General features: G+C 44.0%; 1 protein-coding gene across 1 annotated transcript in view; it reads right to left on the bottom strand.

Annotated features, from left to right (window-relative positions):
- Positions 1-17,103, bottom strand: part of LOC141147621 (uncharacterized) — a 205,277-nt gene that overhangs the window by 3,192 nt on the left and 184,982 nt on the right. Inside the window, exon 10 of the mRNA XM_073634852.1 lies at positions 9,607-9,954. Within this exon, the coding sequence (XP_073490953.1) occupies positions 9,607-9,954 (348 nt within the window). The remainder of the gene's footprint in view (positions 1-9,606; positions 9,955-17,103) is intronic.

The following is a 17,103-nucleotide window of genomic DNA, read 5'->3' as shown; positions in this document are numbered from 1 at the left end:
GATTTAGGGTATTTAAAGGGACCATAGTTTGACCAAATGCATCGACATTCGTCTTTAAGCCCCAGTTTACACTAGTGCGATTTGAGATGTGACTTGATTCGCACAGAATCACATGACAAGGGAAATCACATTGTTTTGAATGGTCCATTTACATCAATGCAACTCAGCGTGGCACCATATTGGAAAAGGTTCCTGTACTACTTTGGTATGATTCCAGTGTGATTTTGGTCCCAATGAATATTCAAAACCTTATCAAAGTTGCATCCAAGTAGCACTACATAATTGCACTGAAATTCAGATCAAAATCCTATTGCAGCAATGTGAACTGGGCCTAAAGATTGCCTCTGCTGATCTAGCCTGAAAATGCTATACCTAAGCTGTCATACTAACCCATACCTCCCAAATTTTTGAGATGGGAATGAGGGACACCTATTAGCAAAAGTATGTAGGCATAGGACACACCCCCTGCCACGCCCTCTTAAAGGAGAATTAAACAAAAAAAGATTAGCTAAATACACAAGTGTTTTATTTTTATCACTACTATTCCTTTATATTGGCTTTTGAAATTTACAAATACAGCAATTTAAAAATCAGAGGAAAGGTTTAGCACTGGGAAACACTTTTTGAAAAATAAAAAGCACACTTTATATACAACTGTATAGACCAGACCTAAATGAGAGACTTGACTTTGAGTCCCTCAAAATCAGGGGCAATTGGGGGCTATGCTGAACCACTATTTAAAGTGGAGGGCCACCCTGAAAAAAAAAAAATAAAAAATCACCAAAAATCCTAAAAAAAACATTTGAAAAAAAATAACATTTTAAACTTACCTAAACCCTTGTTGCTAGGCAGTCTTCCTAATCTGCCTGTTCCTTTTCCGCGGTGTGTTTTTCTCCTCGATGAGCGGCCCCGTTGTCTTCTGGGAACTGTGTGTGTTCCCAGAACACCACGGGGCCATTCACAGAGCGCCGTGCGTGCGCAGTAGGAAACTGGCAGTGAAGCCGTAAGGCTTCACTGCCTGTTTCCCTTACCTAGGATGGCGGTGCCGGGACCCGAGAGCCGAGGGACAGGTCGGCCTCGGGCGGCTGACATCGCGGGCACCCAGGACAGGTAAGTACTTATTTAAAGTCAGCAGCTACAGTGTTTGTAGCTGCTGACTTTTAATTTTTTTTTTTTTAAGGCCGGAATCCTGCTTTAAATACTATGATTTACTGACCCAGACCTATCTGATCTGCCTGTTTGTTCAGAGTCAGTGACTTTAAGGGGTTGTAAACCCTTGTGTTTTTTCACCTTAATGCATCCTATGCATTAAGGTGAAAAAAACACCTTGGCAGTGATCGCCCCCCCCCCCCCCCCGTTTAACTCAACTGAGCCCGTTCATTCAAACGGCGGAGACGCGCTGTCCCTCTCTTCATGAGGTTCTGGCTCTTGATTGGATAGATTGATAGCAGTGCAGCCATTGGCTCCCGCTGTTGTCAATCAAATCCAATGACGCAGGCACCGGGGGGTTGGGGACAAGTCCGGTAATCATCGGCTATGGATACAAAATGCTGGACTCGGGAGCGTGCCCGCAAGGTAACCCCCCGCGAGAGCGCTTCTCCTAGGGGGTTATCTGATAAGAGGAGGAGCCGCGAGAGCCGCCGAGGACCCCAGAAGAGGAGGTTTGGGGCCACACTGTGCAAAACGAACTGCACAGTGGAGGTAAGTATGATATATATAAGTTTGTTATTTAAAAAAAAAAAAAAAAAAGTTTTACAATCACTTTAAAGCCATGAAGACAAAAGTTCAGCCTAACAGACAGGCAGCTAATGATTATTCTTGAACAATCGCCATCTGCTGGTTGTTACTTAGCGTGACAGCTCAGGTATGAACTGTGCACATCTGGTTCACCAATCAAGAATTGTTAGGCTCCATTCACACCTATGAGTTTTTTCATGCTTTTTGCAGAAACACAGGACATTTTCTTTAACATGGGTTCTTATGGAACATATTCACATCAATGCATTTTTGTGCCTCTACGTTTCTGGAAAGGGTCAGGGACTTTTAAACGCAAAACGGTGCTTTTTTTGGTGCAATAGATTGCAATGGAGAAGCTGCAGAAAACCATATAGTGAGTTTTTGCTGCGTTTTTACTGCAAACTAGCTGGTACACATTTAGGTGTCACTACAGTGGCTTGGCCTGGCATCAGCCGTTGCTTTCACGGTGAAGGGATTTGCCACTCATTTTTTTTTTTTTATAATTTATTTATTTTTCTTTTATATAACAGGAGAAAAATGAACAATCCTTCTGTATATTACATTCCATTTCTGCACATACAGCCAGACAAGAAATAAAAAATAAATAAATAAAAATACATGATAATAACTCGTTACATTCCATTCCATCTACTCCTGTCTATTTCTAATATATTATCCAATAAAGATGGATAAAAGAATGAACCCAAATAAATTAAAGAAGTCACAAAAGAGGCAAAGAAGACAAAGAAATAAGAAGAGTAATCCTCCTCTCTCATTTCCGGCCCTCCATGTTATTACTCATTGCCGCGTCAGGACCCGGCCCCAATGCTCCAACTACCTCTCAGTATTCCGACTGCAGTTCCTATTTATAGTCCATTTCCCCCTCCTTTCCTTACCCCCCTCCCAAAACAAAAAAAAAAAAAAAACACATAAAAAAAAGCATTGAACTTTGCCCTCCCCCTGCCCCACCCCCCCCCCCCCCCCTTTAATTTGTATCAATTCGTTTTTTCCCTTCCTCTGAAGAAATAAAACAGTTCCATGGCGACCACGTTTTTAAATAAATTTCCCTTTTTTTTCCTAGTTGTCCAGACTAGGTCTTCCATCCTGTTTACTTCCTCTACTTTCCTAAGCCACATAATCACTGTAGGGGGTTAAGCGGGATGCATGCTTTAGCTGCATTCACCAAATGACACAAAATAGAGTTCCTATATATTTTCCCCGGAATCTCTGACAGATGCAAAAGAAAAAAAGCTGAGTCTTCCTGTATTTCCACATCGCTAAATTTTTGAATTGTCTCCCGGACCTCCCTCCAGAATGTCCTCACCACTCATCTTAACTGCATTTGATTGTCACAGTATTATCTGGAATTGGTTTGCATGTCATAAATACTCTTATACAGAGTTTACACTTGGACTTTTTACTTACACTGGGACTTTTTACTTACATTTGGACTTTTTACTTACGCTTATTATAGTTACTCATTTTAACCTCCCTGGTGGTATGATTATTTCAGATTTTTGCGTCTCAAAGCAGTACAATTATTTTGCATAGACATTTGGCATTTATATATTGTAGGCCTGTAATTCTTAGCAATAACACACTTATAGCTGTCCAAACAAGAGTCTAGTAGATATCCCGGGTATGATGAAGTTTGAAACACTAAATTATAATATAATAAATATAAATAATTTAAAAACATAATAATATAATAATAATAAAATAAATTTCCCCACGATTCACTATCGCTCAATTCTGCAAGTGTTCTAATTTACTATTGCTGTTTTCTACCTGGTCTAAAGCCACTTTTGGCATAAAGGGACACTTTTTGGTTGCTATGGACAATCTCAAGTTTCGAGGCAGAAAGAAGTGTATATATAATATAAAACTGCATTCAGGGCATGGGCCAAAGCACTGGGGAGAAAAGGGAAGTGAAATAATTTCATACAGTACTGTATGTGTTATGATTTTGACATTTTTTTGAATTTGCTGCAAGGCTCCGCCCCCCATGCATCCCAATGCTCGCAGGGAACGAAGTCCGGCACAGAGAGGCTTCGGGCAGAGGACGGAGCCCGCAGACAGCGCGGGGGGACATCGCAGGATCCTGGGGACAAGGTAAGTAAAACCGCACCAGGATCCTGAGATGTAATCTCGAGTGTGGCTAATGGTGCTGAAATTTAACCCCGAGCCACACTCGGGAATACCGTCAGGGAGGCTACGATTGCACGGCAGTTTATTTCACTGTTTATTAATATGTGATTATTTTCAAGTTGCCATCACCTGTTATTGTTGAATATTGTTTCACTTTGTACTTTAGCACCCAGCAAGATTGAACTGATACACATTTTGGCTGATTTACAAAACGTTTGCGCCATCAGTAGAGGCGCAAAGTACAATTTCATATTTACGAAACGTTTGCGCCGGTAACAGAGCGCTAATCCCCATTTACTATAGTGATCTCGGCACACGGGAGAATGAAATCTGAGCGCCACTATGGAAATGGCGCACAGCATCTTCAATTCAATATTAACAGAAGATGGAGGTGCCAATATTATGGGGTGATGTGAGAAAGTTTAGTAACAACTGCCCAAGTAACAAATATGCCCAAAATAGAACAAGAAAGTAACTTTTTCTGAACAAGCCTGTTGTGCCTGCAAGTACGTTTAGAACTGCGTGAGATTAATTTAAGCACTGCGCATGCGCAAGCGGCACTTGCGCTCGTTCAAATGTGTTTGTTGATTGCGCAGCCAAAATCCTAGTAAATGTCAAGCAACGCAAATGCAATTGCGTGTGTTGAACAGGCACACCTCTAAACTTGACAATTTTTAGTTTACTCTGGTTCACTTTTATGTATTTTTTTTGTCGGATATTTGCACACAGGTCATGTTAGCATGTTACGTTGCCAACATGTGACATGCACCTTGTTAAAATTAGGTAAAAAGACTCTCGCTCCTCTAGCTCCTCCTAAAAGGGCATTTAACCTTTACCCTGTAATGCATATGTTTTCCTTGGGCTGGCTTTTGCTTTTAAAGGGGAACTCCACACTCCACTCCATTCTCAAAAGGCTGTGAGCTGCCTTCACCAATACATACCACATCTTTTTTCAGGGCATACAACAGAACCAGATAGGAAAGGTGCAAGAAGAGCGATCGCACAGCCCCCTCCTGAACCATACAAGGCCACATGCACTCAACATAGCTGTCTGCCTTTGGGGCATGTTGGGCTCAGCCCAATACCAACCACAAAGCTACTTGTATCCACTAGGTTAAAGGGGCTTTCCACATTCTGAAAAGCCTCTTGTCTGCAGCCCCCCACAACCCCTGGAAGATGCCCTTGTCCCCCTGAATATGAGAACAAGGTGTTTGACTTTTGGGGTGCCCGAGCCCCTCCTGCCCCCAAGCATACACCCCCCTTTCATGGGCTGGCTTGCTGTGTGTTTGGCTATGGGTTTGTTAGTGTGTGGGAGGGGCACAATATTTTTAGATTTTGGGGTGGTATTTTTCACGTGGGGGTTCTCATTTTAAGCCTTTACAGCCCCAAATGGCCTTGTATGTATTGGGGGGCAGGCTATTTTTGGTTTTGTGTTAAAATCTTGCAGCTGCAATGTCGATCTGTACGTTTTCTCTAAAGCCGTACATCTTTGAAGCAACATTTTGAATACATGTTACAGATGCACCACTTTACAGGCAGAGTAACCCCCCCCCCCCAAGGTACTAGCTTTAGGGCTAGTTCACTCCATAGAAATGCAGTCCAGATGCGTTCCAGATTTTTGTGTGTGTGTGTGTTTGGGGGGGGGGGGGGGGGTGCGGCAAGAGAGTACATTTGGGTGTCCTTATCGAGTTTGTAACAAATGTATTTTCTCTTTGTATTTTGTTAACGTATGTGTTTTCGAGCAAGTTTTTTTTTTTAACTTTGATTTATTGTATTTTTTTGGGTGGGGGATATTTTTCCCTGAAATATTTTTGATGTTGTCAATGTGTGTCGTTTGTAGGTTGTTCACTTTGATTTTATTGTCTGTGCTGCCTTTTTTGCAAAATCTTTGTCAAGATGTTGTGACTAATGTTTAAATCCTTATTAGATATCCATTTGTGGGCGCAGTCCTTTTAACTCATGTTAATTTCCAGTGCAAAATGGTCAGACCTCAAAAACCATATTCTGTTAGTGTCTCAAATTAACATACATGTGTTTTTTGCTTTCCCTTCTCTTTTCCAAGTCCTGTTTTGTTGACCAATAAAATGTGTAGCAAATTTGTATGTTTTGTGTGTTTTTTTTACTTTTCATGTAACATATTTCCCAGCTGCAGCTTAACTAGGCTGATTGGCATGGCAAAACAAAAAAATGTGTGATTTGTCTAAAAGTTACTTTCCTGGTGCCTTCATGGTAGCATATTCATGGATTGTGTGTGTGCTGCCATGGATAGTCACCAGGAAAGAAGTTAGAGAGTTAAGTATTCAGTTTTCCATTTTAGCGCAGTGGTTCTCAGCCTCAGTCCTCAAGTACCCACGATAGGACATGTTTTGGTAATTTATCTTAGCTAAAGTAGCTGTCCAAAATACAAAGCCATTGATTGTGATTTAAAGCACCTGTGCAAGATAAAGGAAAACATGCAAACATGGCCTGTTGGGGGTACTTGAGGACAGGGTTGAAAAGCACTGATTTAGAGCACTGAACTAAAATCTAGCTCAAGACAATCCTATTGTAATTGTGGGCATTCGAGGGAAACCAAGTGAGTGTTAGAACCCCTGCTTGTATATTTTAGGTTGGGCTTTGTGTCCCTTTTCTTAAAATTGGCTGTCACATAACCAAACAGGAAGTGAGGGTAAAACCCTACCAATGTCTTTCCTTGGGGACACACAGGTCAATCTTATTACTGTCCCTATTAAGCAAATTGCACTCCAGCACTTTGTTGTATACACCCCAAATTCTTAGGTATTTTTGGGTTTATTAAAGGCAAATCCACTCTGCAATACAAGTGTACTCGCTGTAAATCTGAGGGGAAGTACTGGTGATTTTAACATCCAATCATGTAGAAGCAAAGATGGTGTTTTTTTATTCTCCTTGCATACCCCCCTCGGATTTCCACCAACTGCACTTGTAGTGCAAAGTGGATTTGCCTTTAGTAAATAAACCCCAAAGTCCAAGATACCTAATAATTTGGGGTGTACAGAGCAAAATGCTAGAGTGCAATTTACCTAATGGGGAAATTATTTAGATTGACCTGTGTGTCCCCAATGAAAGACATTGGTAGGGTTTTACCCTCACTTTATGTTCGGCGAAGTGAATAACTTTTGAAGGAGAAAGTGGCAACATTTGGGAGGTCTCTTCACCCTATCAGGAGTGTAGACATCCCCAAAAACTGACAAGACTTCTAATCCCTCTGCACTCTATCCCCAAGCAAAAATAAGAAAGGATTTAATTTAGTTGAACTTTGCACATTCCTAAGTTCAACTGTGATGCATGTCAATGGCCCATTTAGACCTTGTTTAATAGAAAACACCAGTTGGCTTTCACTAGAAACATTTGTTAGTTCAGTCCTGGAAATATGCATATGCTTTACTGTTAATTTACATCCAAATATGGATTCCTGCAGCTAAATGCACCAAATGCATCTAGATTCACGAGTGCTGCGTGCTCATGCGCAGGTGCTGTACGCTGTATGCGCATAGGTATGTGTCCGTGGCGCATATCTGTTTCCCGGAAGCGGTGGCCAGCACACAGGAATGACATCACGCCCCTACAGGAAGTTGCTTGTATTGCTGCTAATTTTTTCCCACCACCATGCCCCGCTCACTGTTCTCTGAGGAAGAGATGATCCTTATTTGCAAATTAAGAAAATAATAATTTTTTTTTTTTTTTTTAACATGGGGTGGTGTTTGTGTGGGTCCCTAACACACATTCAGACATATTAGGGCCAATTTAGACAGGATCCAATTTACCTACCAGCATGTTTTTAAAGTGTGGGAGGAAACCAGAGCACCTGGAGGAAACCCACGCAGGCACAGGGAGAACATGCAAACTCCAGGCAGATGGTCGCGGGCGGGATTCAAACAGGCAACCCTTTTTGCTGCTTGGTGAAAGTGCTACCCACTACACCACTGTGCTGCCCAAATATATATCTAGAGCCGTAGTTTGAAGATTCCTGATCACTCTAGCATGTCTTGAAAAAAGGTGTGTTCTCATGTGCGTTGTATAATGTCCAAGAAATACCCATAGGAAAATACAAGTGGGTTATGGCACATCTACATTCCAAATTTGTCACTTAAGATGGCCTCTGTACCACGCGATATTTTGGCATAATAGGTAATAGGAAGACGCACTTGAACAATTAATTCAAATTATAGGAGATCAAACTCTGCACTAAATCCAATTTTTTTTAAGATCTAACTGATTGCAGTGTATGGTCACCTTTTAAAGATCAAGTTCGGAAAATATTAATTTATTGGGTTTAGAAACACTTCTCTGTTCTTTGTAATGTATTGAAAGATTTGTGTACAAATAGAAAAAAACATATTTCAAAGATATATTAGAAGTAATAGGAATGAGATTAGCATCAAAATGGTTAATTCACTGAGAACACCTACTAATTGCCTAACAAGACACACCCAATAAGATGAAATTAACCAATTGGATTGGGCGTGCACTATTATCAATGAGAAAACTGCAGTTACGCTAGCACCAGTTGCACATAACATATTTATCGTCTGCGTGCGCCGGTGCGCACAATCAATGACGTTTCCGGAGCACTAATTAAGGTGTGAACCGGCGCAGCACATTCGTCTTAGTAAATCACCCCCATTGCGTGTTCTAACCTTGCACCAGCACTTTATTATAGTGATTTTAGTAGGTTCACAGCGCAATATCACCATTTTACCCATTTTTTCCATTTTATCTGTTAAGGATCAGCTTACCAGGTGTTTGCTGCAGTGTACCCTTAATCTTTATCTGACAGCGCGGGAGTAATACATTTATTATACTGTATTTACTGTAGCTTTGGGTATTTTCTCTACATTTTAATGTCCCAATGACCTGTGACCTAAAACGCCAGTTTTAGTGCCCCCTGGCTGCCACAGGTATTCCACATTTTCGGGTATGTGAATATCTGCTCCTCCTACTGCACCTACTCCCACCAGCTCATACATTACTAAAAGACACATGAGACAGTGGGAGGAGCTTTTGCTTGTGGTCGGGGAGTGAGCATATAGCCCATCTGACTGTTCGAATGCCTGCAGCTATAGCTCCCAACTGTCCCTGATTTCGAGGGTCTGTTCCTGATTTGTAGCAATGTCCCTCTGTCCTTCTCATTTGTCCCTCATTTTGCTCTGATCTATATAGTTGTATATAAAATGCACTTATCTTTCAAAAAGTTTCCCAGTGCTAAACCATTCATCCAATTTCTAAATTGCTGCATTTGTACATTTTAAAAGTCAATATAAAGGAATAGTAGTGGTTAAAAAAAAACCTTCTGGATTTAATTAACCTTTTTTTTTTTTTTGGTTAATTCTCCTTTAAGGGTGTGTGTCAGGGGGCGTGTCCTATCACTACATAGGTTTGTTAGTAGGTGTCCCTCATTCCCTTCTCAAAATGTTGGGAGGTATGCCTGCAGCAATTAGAGAGCAGTGAACCACCGTCATTTCAAGGTACATGCTCTCACTGCCCTTCACTGGTACCAAGCTTACACCCTCAGCAACAGCTGTGAGCTTTATTTAACCTCTTCTGTACCATTCCATTTCAAAACATACTGTACCATGGTAGACAAGTGGTTTAATCCTATTAATACAAAATTACTTTTTAATGACCCAAATACTAACTCATCATGGTGTTTCTATGCAACCACACTACAGGGTTTCTATCAAATATGTTGGTTTTGCTCACCTTTGACCTGTAGTGGTCCTGTACTTCTCTGTATGGACGGCTTGGCAGATGTTTTGGGAGGCCGTGCACCTAGAAATTCCACTTCACAGATGTATTCTGATCCATCATCTGACATCTGGACATTGTGCAAAGCCAGGGTCACTATGAAGGTGTTTAGGTTTGTAGATGTTTCGTCTCTTTTTCTAGGTGAGTTCCTCTGTTGATTTCCCCATTTTTTTTGTGCCCGTTGATACCAATTCACTGTGTGTGAACTACTCAAATTGCCGATTCTACATTTCAGGGTGGCAGGTTCTCCTTCAATCATTTCTGGCAAAATGAATTCTATAATTTCTGGATCAGGCGGCTTTGCTGTAAAAGTTCAGACTCAATGTCATTGTATGAAAGAACACAAAAAAACAAAGGCTGTGACATTACCTAGTTTACTACTTTGAGTAGTTTGATACCATTTTAAGCTAGTTGTGTTTTTGTTTTTTTTTTTAAATCTGTTTCTTACCTGGAGATCCTGCTAGTAACAGCACTTCCTGCTTCAGACTGACAACATTAAGCTACTGTTTCATAATTAGCCATAATGTTGTCAGCCTGCTGTAAGCGCTCACCTGCCCACTGGGCTGCCTATTGGGTCTATCCATGTAACTGACTATTCTCTAGTGTGTCTAAAGATGGTTTTCACTTGAATGGAAGGCTGGGGGAGAGGTTTATGGGAAGGATGGAGGAGTATTTAAACTAGGATTGAGGGTGAACTAGAATTACATCGGGAAGACAGGTCAGTTAGGGGGCAGACATTAATGGAGGGTGGAATGGGGATAGATGGGGGGGAGGGTTATGGCAGGTGACAAGAAAGTTCCCATGTTGCAAACAGCCATTGGAAACTATAGTGCCATTTGTACTACTAAAAATGATATGAAAAACACCAGAGCAAAATGTAATAATGCATTTAAGTGTTTGTTCACCAATGCCAGAAGTCTGCCAAGCAAAATAGGCGAGTTGGAAGTAGGGATGAGCCGAACACCCCCCAGTTCGGTTCGCACAAGAACCTGCGAAAGGACCGAAAGTTCACATGAACTTTAGCACCCCGTTAAAGTCTATGGGACTCGAACATTCAAAATCAAAAGTGCTAATTTTAAAGGCTAATAGGCAAGTTATTGTCCTAAAATGGGTTTGGGGACCCGGGTCCTGCCCTAGGGGACATGTATCAATGCAAACTTTTTTTTAAAAACGGATGTTTTTTCTGGAGCAGTGATTTTAATGATGCTTAAAGTGAAAAAAAAAAAAGTAAATTTTCCTTTAAATATCGTACGGGGGGGGGGGGTTGTCTATAGTATGCCTGTAAAGTGGCACGTGTATCCCGTGTTTAGAACAGTCCCTGCACAAAATGACATTTGTAAAGGAATAAAAGTCATTTAAAACTGCTTGCGGCTTATGTAATGTCGGGTCCCGGCAATATGGATGAAAATCAGTGAGACAAACGGCATGGGTACCCCCCCGCCCCAGTCCATGACCAGGCCCTTTGGGTCTTGTATGGATATTAAGGGGAACCCCGCACCCAAATTAAAAAAAGGAAAGGCGTGGGGCCCTCGGGTCCTATATACTCTGAACAGCCGTATACAGGCGGTGCAAACAGACAGGGACTGTAGGTTTGTTGTTAAGTAGAATCTGTTTGTAATTTTGAACTGGTACATTTTTACAGTGTAGCTCCAGCCAAAAAATCTATTTTTAAGCTTTTTGGAAAACTTTTTGGAAAAGGGAAGGGTTATCACCCCTGTAACATTTGTTTTGCTGTCTGTGCAACTCTTCAGAAGATTTCACCTCACTTTCTGTCCCAATGATAAATGTTTTTTGAAAATTTGGGGTTTTTAGTGAAACAAGGATTGGTGATAAAGCATCAGTGGGGAGGAGACATGTTTTTCCCATATTAACTCTTACAGGAGAGAATTTCCCTTCCTAGGGGTAGATTTCATCTCACTTCATGTTGTCTCCTTCCGTTTGCAAGTAGGAGTCGTTTGTAAGTTGGATGGTTGAAAGTAGGGGCCTGCCCTATATACCCTGCAGAAATTGGGGTCTTAGGTGTTGGTATTGTCACAACACTGTAAGCCCTCACAGTTACTCTTGGTGGGCGCAGGCACGGGCCCTGCTGTGAAATATTAGATCAAGAATTGTAATTACATATCCCTGTTGAACAGGGGCAGAAAAATTGGGCCTTAGGCACTGGTGCCACAACACTGCAACCCCTCACAGATGCTATAGTTGGAGCACAGGAATGAGCCCTGCTGTAAAGTATTGCATCAAAAATTGTAATTATACGCCCCTGTTGAACAGGGGCTGAAAAATTGGACCTTGGGCACTGGTGCTGGTGCCACAACACTGCAACCCCTCACAGATACTCTAGTTGGAGCTCAGGAATGAGCACTGCTGCAAAGTATTGCATCAAAAATTGTAATTACACGCCCCTGTTAAACAGGGGCAGAAAAATTGGGCCTTAGCCACTGGTGGCGGTGCCCAGAACCAAAAATGCTCTTACAAGCTATCAGCATGAAAATTGAGGAGGAAGAGGATTGTCACTTAGCATAACAGGATAGTCACTCAGCATCAGCATAGGCAGTCTTGAAGGGATTAAAAAAAAAAATATTCGGTTACATTAGCATCAGGTGATTAGTAGCTGGTGATCCAAGACTGATTAATTTTTATGAAGGTCAGCCAATCGACCTATTCAGTGGACAGGCGCACCCTGTGATTGGTTACAAAGCCTCCAGCAGCACTGAATGTGCGTTCCAAAAGAACGCTGGATGCAGGACAGGCCAGTAGCTCAATTGCATACTGTGCAAGCTCTGGCCAGTGATCCATCCTCAAGACCCAGTAACCCAGAGGATTTTCTGTGGGAAAGGTGTCCAAGTCTGATCTTGCCCCTAGGTATTCCTGCACCGTGATCTTGCCCCTAGGTATTCCTGCACCGTGAATCAGAAGCTGGCGGTGGTTGCTGGAACCGTTCATACCTTGGGGCTACGGACTAAAAAATTGTCTGAACGCATCGGTGAGACGGCCAGCTTCTCCACCGCTCCTTCTGTGACTGACCGAAGCCTCAGCAACACGTTGTACAGGAGGACCAGGAAACTGTAACCTACCAGGCTCTGGAAACGCGTTGCACAAACCTATCTGCATGGCCTCCCGAAGATGTTTGATCCTCTGCTCCCTCTGCGACGGCAAGATAAGGTCCGCCACCTTACCCTTGTAATGTGGATCAAGGAGGGTTGCCAGCCAGTAATGATCCCTCCCCTTGATACCATGAATACGAGGATCCTTCCGCAGGCTTTGCAGGATCAGGGAGGCCATGCAGTGTAGGTTTGCTGATGCATTTGGTCCAGAGTCCTCTGGGTCACTAAGGACGACATGATCCGCAGCCACCTCCTCCCAGCCACGTACAAGTCCATGGGTTTCTTCGGACTGTAAATGATCCCTTGAAGACTGCTGCTGATGCTGAGTGCTAGGCTCCACCTCCATGCTGACACAATCCTTCTCGTCCTCTTCCTGGGTGATCGGCAGGCACGCAGGAACACTGTCTGGATAAAGGAGGCCTTGAGAGGTAAGGAAGTCCTCCTCTTCCTCCCTCTGTTCTGCCTCAAGTGCCCTGTCCATTATTCCACGCAGCGTGTGCGCCAACAGGTGGACAAGAGGGACAGGGTCACTGATGCATGCACTGTCACTGCTCACCATCCTTGTGGCCTCCTCAAATGGTGACAGGACAGTGCATGCATCCCTGATCATAGCCCACTGACGTGGGGAAAAAAAACAAGCTCCCTTGACCCTGTCCTGGTGCCATAGTTGCATAGGTACTCATTGATGTCCCTCTGCTGCGTGTGGAGCCGCTGCAGCATGGCCAATGTTGAGTTCCACCTGGTGGGCATGTCACAGATTAGGCGGTTCTTGGGCAGGTTAAATTCCTTTTGGAGGTCAGCCAGCTGAGCACTGGCATTATATGACCGGCGGAAATGCACACAGACTTTCCTGGCCTGCCTCAGGACATCCTGTAAGCCCGGGTACCTGCCCAAGAACCGCTGCACCACCAAGTTAGGGACGTGAGCCAAACAGGGCACATGGGTCAGTTGTCCCTGTCGGAGGGCGGAGAGGAAATTGGTGCCATTGTCGCAAACCACCATTCCTGGCTTAACTGGCATGGCATCAACCACCTCTGAACCTGCCCCTGCAGAGCTGACAGAATCTCTGCCCCAGTGTGGCTCCTGTCCCCCAAGCACACCAGCTCAAGCACCACATGGCATCTTTTTGCCTGCGTGCTTTGCCCCTTGAACGCCTACGGAGCAATGCTGGTTCTGAGGACAAATCAGCACAGGCCATGGAGGAAAAAGAAGAGAAGGGGGTGGAGGAGAGAGGTGTGGCAGAATCACCACTAGTAGAATTTTGGAGGCATGGTGGCGGAACAACCTCCAACACTACTGCACCCTGTCCTGCATCCTTCCCAGCTGCCAGAAGACTCACCCAGTGCGTGGTGAAAGATAGGTAACGTCTCTGTCCATGCCTGCTGGACCATGAGTCAGCGGTAATATGCAGCTTACCGCTGACCACCCTGTCCAGCGAGGCCAAGACATTGCCTTCCAAATGCAGGTAGAGAGCCGGAATCGCCTTCCGTGAGAAAAAGTGGCGTTTGGGAACCTGCTACTGAGGAATCGCACATTCCACAAACTCACGGAAGGGACAGAGTCTACCAACTGAAAAGGCAGCAGTTGAAGTGCTAGCAATTTAGGCAAGCTAGCATTCAACCGCTGGGCATGTGGATGGCTGGGAGCGAACTTCTTTCGGTGGTGCAGCAGCTGGGGCAGGGAAATTTGCCTGGTACAATCTGATGTCGGTGTACCGATAGCAGATTGCCTGCAAGTACTTGGTTGTGACACACCTAATTCTACACCTTCATTCCTCTCAGTGCAGGTTTCAGAGAGGACTGAAGGTATAGTGGGGTTGGAGATCCCAGCTGATGAAGAGCAAGGAGAGGCCTGCTTTGTTCTTTGGTGTGGGTCTTTTAGGTAAGCTTGCCAACGAACTGCATGGCAGGTCGACATATGTCTGGTCAAGCATGTGGTGCCCAAACGGGTGATGTTTTGGCCATGCGAGATACGCTTGAGACATACGTTGCAAATAGCAACGGTGTGATCTGATGCACTTGTCTCAAAAAAGGCCCACACCAAAGAACTTTTGGAATAACGCAGAGACAGCAGCGCCCTGCACATGCGGAGCTCTGCGGTGTGATGCAGTCGGTGTGCTGCCCTTAAACTGGCCCCTGGAGGGCATCCTGCCTTGTTGGAGATGTGCCTCCTCCTCCTCCTCTCTCCTATCAGGCACCCACATGGAGTCACTGACTTCCTCATCATCCCCTCCCTCCTCATCACTGGAGCAAACCTGGCAGTATGCTGCAGCTGGGTGAACAAGACTGCCAGATTGCTGTCCTTCTTGGGCACCCCCTCTCTCTGGGCTCACATTACTGCCTTCCTCTAGCTCGGTACCCTCATGGGAGCCTTCAAAACGCTGGGCATCCTCCTAGAGCATGTACCCAATACTGTGGTCAAACAGTTCAGGGGACTCCTCAGGAGGACATGGTGGGGCTAGGGAAGGAGTGACTTATGCCATTGAGCCGAGGGAAGAGGCCGCGTTGGCAGCTGCTTTGCCAAAGTACCCTGAGCCTGGGTGAGAGAGGATGAGCAGGATGAGGACGGCTTGGTCATCCACTCTACCAAGTCTTCGGCATGTTGCGGCTCAACGCAGCCAGCTTCCGAAAAAAAGGACAAGCGTGTCCCACGGCCACGTGCTGATCAGGATGCACCGTGTCCACGACCAGCACTGTTGCCTCTAGACAGAGCCTGCTTGCCTTCTTTTATTGGCTTGTGACTGTCTGCCTCTCCTTGTTGGCCTTCCAGACATACTAATGGCCTGCAGTGAGATGTAGCTGCACAAAGCTGGGATGTATATATATACTGATTATACTGCAGCTAGCAGAATAAACTGCCTGCCTGTAGTATTATTAGTATGAGAACACCAGCAATTGTCTTCAGGTAGCTTTAGGTGCACACTGTGCAGAGGACACAGTACACTAACTGTAAATACTGCAGCTGTCTGCCTGTGGTACTAAAAGGATCAGAAGAACACCAGCAATTGTCTTCAGGTAGCTTTAGGTGCACACTGTGCAGAAGACACAGTACACTAACTGTAAATACTGCAGCTGCCTGCCTGTGGTACTGAATACAGTGTGTGTATATATATATATATATATATATATATATATATATATATATATATATATATATATATATATACACACACACACAAAACACCTAGGATGCATACATATACACAATACACTGTAAGTGCAGCTAACTGACTTGCCTGCCTACTCTATCTAACTTAAATCAAATGACACTGTCTCTCTGTCTATCTCTCTCTGCCGCAGCAACACACTACACAAGGCTGCTACGCAGGCGGCCTTATATAGTGTGGGGCGTGTACTAAACCCCCTGAGCCATAATTGGCCAAAGCCACCCTGGCTTTGGCCAATTATAGCTCTCTGTACAGACGGCTCAGTGATTGGCCAAGCATGCAGGTCATAGTGCATGGTTGGCCAATCATCAGCCAGCAATGCACTGCGATGTCGCAGTGAATTATGGGCCGTGACACGCCACTTGAATTTGGCGCGAAAGGCCCACAACGTTCGCAATTCGACGAACAATCGAACAGGCGATGTTCAAGTCGAACATGGGTTCGACACGAACTCGAAGCTTATCCCTAGTTGGAAGCTCTGGTGCATGAGGAGAGCTATGATGTAATCGGTATTTCGGAAAATTGGCTTCAATCCTCACATGACTGGGCTATTAATATTCCTGGCTATGCACTCTTTCTGAGAGACAGGGTAAAAAGGAAAGGTGGCGGGGTCTGTCTCTATGTGAGAAGTGATCTCAAAGCAAGTGTGAAAGAGGACCTGGTTGATGGAGAGTGTGATGAGTATGAAGTATTATGAGTGGAACTGCATATAGATGTGCGTAGTTCAAAGTTAATCATTGAAATTTGTTATAAACCACCCAATGTTAACAAGGAGGTGGAGACTCAGCTCCTTGAACAGATGGAAAGGGCTGCAAGGGCTGGGACGGTGATAATAATTGGGGATTTTAACTACCCAGAAGTTGACTGGAGTAATGGCACTGCTGGAACAGTTAAAGGGCAAAAATGTATAAACCTATTACAGGACAATTTTATGGTCCAGTTTATTGAGGCCCCAACTAGGAATGAAGCTCTGTTGGACCTGGTAATCTCAAACCATGCAGAGCTTATTACTAATGTTCAGATAAAGGAACACCTGGGTAGCAGTGATCATAACATGATTTCATTTGATGTTAGCTGTATGCAAGAAATACATACGGAAAGATAAAAACACTTAACTTTAAAAGAGCAAATTTTCCAAGGATGAGGGCTGCTCTCCAGGACTTAGACTGGGAGGGAATATTG

The sequence above is a fragment of the Aquarana catesbeiana genome, linkage group LG06 (assembly GCF_042186555.1).
Source record: "Aquarana catesbeiana isolate 2022-GZ linkage group LG06, ASM4218655v1, whole genome shotgun sequence".
In the NCBI taxonomy this organism is placed as follows: Eukaryota; Metazoa; Chordata; class Amphibia; order Anura; family Ranidae; genus Aquarana; species Aquarana catesbeiana.
The sequence above is the reverse complement of the archived record's forward strand: the minus strand, read 5'-3'. Positions and strand labels throughout refer to the sequence as shown.